Here is a 4,081-nt window from a genome sequence, read left to right as displayed (position 1 = left end):
TACTCATAATGCCTGTATCTGGATCTAAAGGCAGTCTTCTGGACATCCTTCGCCTTCACCAAGATCTAGTGATAACCCGATCGCAGATTGATCTTGGAGAACACTGACGCCCCATGTAGCTGATCCATCAGACGTCGATTCTCGGCAAGGGGTACTTGTTCTTGATAGTTAATTTGTTCAACTAACGGTAGTCCATACACAGCCTCGAACCACCATCCTTCTTCTTGACTAACAACATTGGAGCTCCCCACGGCGAAGCACTAGGCCGTATAAACTATTTATCAAGCAACTCCTTAATTTGTTTCTTCAATTCCACCAACTCTGCAAGAGCCATGCGATAAGGAGCTATTGACACGGGACCCGCTCCTAGTACCAGATCAATGGAGAACTCTACTTCTCTCCTCGGGGGTAAACCGGGTACCTCTTCAGGGAACACATCCTCAAACTCCCGCACGACGGGGATTACCGTTATTCTCTCCTCTTTCTCCACCTCCAACTGAGCATAGATTAAGTAACACTGGGCACAATCCTTGATCTCCCTTAAGACACCCTGAGAGGACAACAACTCCGACTCCTCTATGTCGGAGAACAACAACTTCTTCTCCCGACAATCAATGAGAGGTAGGCATATCAAATTCACTTTAAACATGCGTCCCTCTACTTCCACTGGACATCTAGCACACACAGAAGACGTTCTGACTAACCTAGATGCCGGCGTAGACACTACAAGATCGAGTTGTAGCTCACTAACCGGCAAACCCAACTCAAGCACACAAGACTCTGACACAAAGAAGTGTGTCGCTCCCGAATCATACAACACACATCGGGGTTTTCCCGCAATCAAACAACATCCAACAACAAGATTACCTGAGCCTGTCGCCTCCGCCCCGGTCATAGCATACACTCTGCCTGCCGCTTGGGGCCTGCTGCCCCCTCTCCCCTGACGAGTCTGAGTTGGAGTTTGAGACGGGGACGTCACCGTAGTTCCTCTGGAGGAGGGGCAATCCTTAATCAAATGCCCCATCTTCCCACAGCCATGACATCTCCGTGTGCTAGCCAACTACGGGCATGCACCCCTCAAATGTGGTCTGTTACACTGATAACATCTAGGCACTAATGACTGCTGAGGGGTGAATCCCTTGGCCACCTGAGGTTGCGGCCTAGAATAGGGTTTCTTCCTCTTTTCCCCTCTAAGTCTGGACCCAGATGATTCGTTGGCCTTCTGCTGCTGCTGAACTTGCTGAGCTTCTATCTCAGCCTTCATCCGCTCCATAACTCGTGCTCTTTCCACCAAGGCTGCAAAATCCTTGATGGAGAGCGGTGCCACCATCAACCTGATATCTCCCCAAAGTCCATTTTCAAACTTTCTGCATCGCCCCTCCTCATCCAGTGGCATGGTGTAGAAGCGTCCCAGATGTTTGAATCTCTCTGCATACTCAACTACAGACTTATCCCCCTGTGTCAGCTGGAGGAATTCCACCTCTTTAGCGTATCTCACGCTATCAGGGAAATACTCTGATAGGAACTTCCTCTTGAAGGCCTCCCAGGTGATCTCCTCATGCATTTCTTCCATAACCAGCCTCATACTAGCGCACCAATGCTCAACCTCTCCTGTGAGCATGTAGACTGTGAAAGCAAGCCTACTCTCATTGGTGCATCTCTTGGCATCAAAGATGCGCTCCATATCTCTCATCCACTGGTCCGCCTGGTCGTGACTCGTCTTGCCATCAAACTTGGCGGGTTGGTGCTTCAAGAAGTCTTCCAAACTTCATTCATGGGGTGGAGGTTGGGGATGAGGACCATACATCGGAGCACCAGCAGCATTCTCCCCTAACTGGCGGAGAGCATCCATATGCTGCCTCTGGGCAACCTCAGAAGCTTGCCTCGCAGCCTCCATCTGCTACATCACTACGTGTTGTTGCTCAAGAGAGGCTTCCTGGCGTTGCATAGCCGCCTCGTGCTGTTGCAACATGGCATTGCTTTGTTGCGTCAAGGCTGCAGCCATAGCCTCAATCGCCCTAGCCAGGTCTTGCCCATCACCCTGAGAGGGTGGAGGAGGAGCTATACGAGAGGGTGCCATATCACTGGACACACAAAAAGAGCCATTAGAAACTTGGTTAGACTAGAAACTCACCTAAACACAACAAGAAAGGCACAACAAAAGCTAAGCAAGCACATAGCCCACAGAAACTAAGGAACGAAGGCTCTGATACCATAAAAGAAATTGAGGCATATCTATCATACATGCCTCTAACAAAACATAATTCACAGGGGTTCAGCAGTTATACAAAAAGCAAAACTTCTAGAGCAAGGAATAAAAAAAGGTATTAAGGCCATGAAACTGCTCCCAAGAGCCAAAGGTGACAGGGCCCACTACACCGCACCGCTGTTACCATCAGGTCCACCTTCAACGTTTCTCCCATCTACTCCCACCAACAAGGTGATCATCGCAAAAGAGAAAACAAGACAAGCACAACACGAAGATAAAAGAGGTAAGCTAGTGTAAAATATCTTTAACAAATTATAGAGCATGTACAAGGCAAAACAAGTTATTAACAATTAAATAGAAAACACTCAGATCATGTGAGAACAATCAAATGCAAGTTACTACGACTCGATATCCGGATCATACTCTTGATATAGGATTCTAAAGGAAGTATGCACCTGTGTTGGTTCCTAAACTCTGCAGAGTCTAGACGCAAGGGGTTATCACCCAACCACACACAGGGTTAATCCTCTATTGTCTTGGACCCAATATGTCCCAAGACTAGGACCTCCTGCCACTCTCACCACATTAACCATTCTACTGTGTGTGAGCGTGAACAATTATTAGAGTTCACGATACCCTCTTTTATCTAGACATCTCCTATATCAAGGTATACACTAACCACCATCACCAAGAGTTTCCCTTGAAACTCTTTTACCAACAATTTTCACATGCCATCTTAAGTCTCATGCCAATCCACCACCAACCAAACAAGTCATGTTTTCCATTTCATACTCAACATAACAAGACTTCATTTAATCTCATACAATCAAGCACAACACACAACCATAATTCTTACACCAAAATTTCTAAGAAAATTTATTATCACAAAACCAAAATCACTGCAATAATGCGTGACACATTTCTCAAGCTACAGACATCTAATTGACAATCCAACCAGTCAAACCATAAAATAGCATGTTATGAACCACATGTAAAAATTTGAGTTCAATCCAACGGTTAATGAGTCGCAAAAGTCGGTATTTCTAAAACTGCACATATCAAAAAAATACACAATCGCCTTGCGAGCCAAGGAACTCGCCCAACGACTGTGTGACACAGTAGAATACGAAAAAAGACGTCAAACATCACAGTTTCATAAATATTTAAACCCCTAACTCAGAAATATACCAAAACTAACGTTTTCCAATCATTTAAGCATAAAACAGAAACGAAACAAACCACATATTTCAAAAAAGCGAAAAAAAACCAAGCTTCCCTTACCTTTTTAGACGCTAGCAAACACAACAAGTCCGCAATTAAAGAGCACCACAGCTCCAAGAGCTAGAGTAGTGAGTTGAGACATGAAAACCAGGACAAAACAGAGGTAGGAGGTTAAACCCTAACCAAACCAACGTACCCAAACGGTAAAAACGTGAAGGCTAAACAGAGGTTACTTCCACTTATACATTTTCATATTTTTTCTACGATAAATCAAACTTATATAATGATAATTTTTAATTATTTTTAAAATGTAGTATAATTTGGTAATCTTGTTTTTCTTTGATTTAAATATATAAGTTTTAATCTATTACATCCATCAAATCACTTACAAACTTTAGCAAACTGTACTCTTAATCCACCCACTTAAAACGAATAACACAAACTTCACATTGTAATCCACTTTATGTCATCCTCTCCCTCTCCATCCGATCAACCTTGAGGGAGAGAGGGGAAGGAAAAGAGAAATTCTTCTATTTTTAAATCATCTATGTTATGTCTTGCTTTGAGGGTGATATCAAGATTACAATTATGTTCACAATTTATTTTTCAGATTAATTATGAAAATTATGTAAAAATATAACTTTTCAAATT

The 4,081-nt window shown here is 43.6% G+C and overlaps 2 protein-coding genes across 2 annotated transcripts; both read right to left on the bottom strand.

Moving 5' to 3' along the window:
* Window positions 1-274: 274 nt before the first annotated feature.
* On the bottom strand, window positions 275-1,024 carry LOC114188663. Its single transcript, XM_028077246.1, has one exon. The coding sequence runs from the start codon at window positions 1,022-1,024 to the stop codon at window positions 275-277; it is 750 nt and encodes a 249-aa protein (XP_027933047.1).
* A 36-nt stretch (window positions 1,025-1,060) lies between these two features.
* Window positions 1,061-1,684, bottom strand: LOC114188655. The gene has a single exon (XM_028077233.1). It carries the CDS (start codon window positions 1,682-1,684, stop codon window positions 1,061-1,063), a length of 624 nt encoding a protein of 207 aa, XP_027933034.1.
* Between the last annotated feature and the right edge of the window lie 2,397 nt (window positions 1,685-4,081).

Source organism: Vigna unguiculata, chromosome 1, assembly GCF_004118075.2.
Source record: "Vigna unguiculata cultivar IT97K-499-35 chromosome 1, ASM411807v1, whole genome shotgun sequence".
Taxonomy (NCBI): Eukaryota; Viridiplantae; Streptophyta; class Magnoliopsida; order Fabales; family Fabaceae; genus Vigna; species Vigna unguiculata.
The sequence above is the reverse complement of the archived record's forward strand: the minus strand, read 5'-3'. Positions and strand labels throughout refer to the sequence as shown.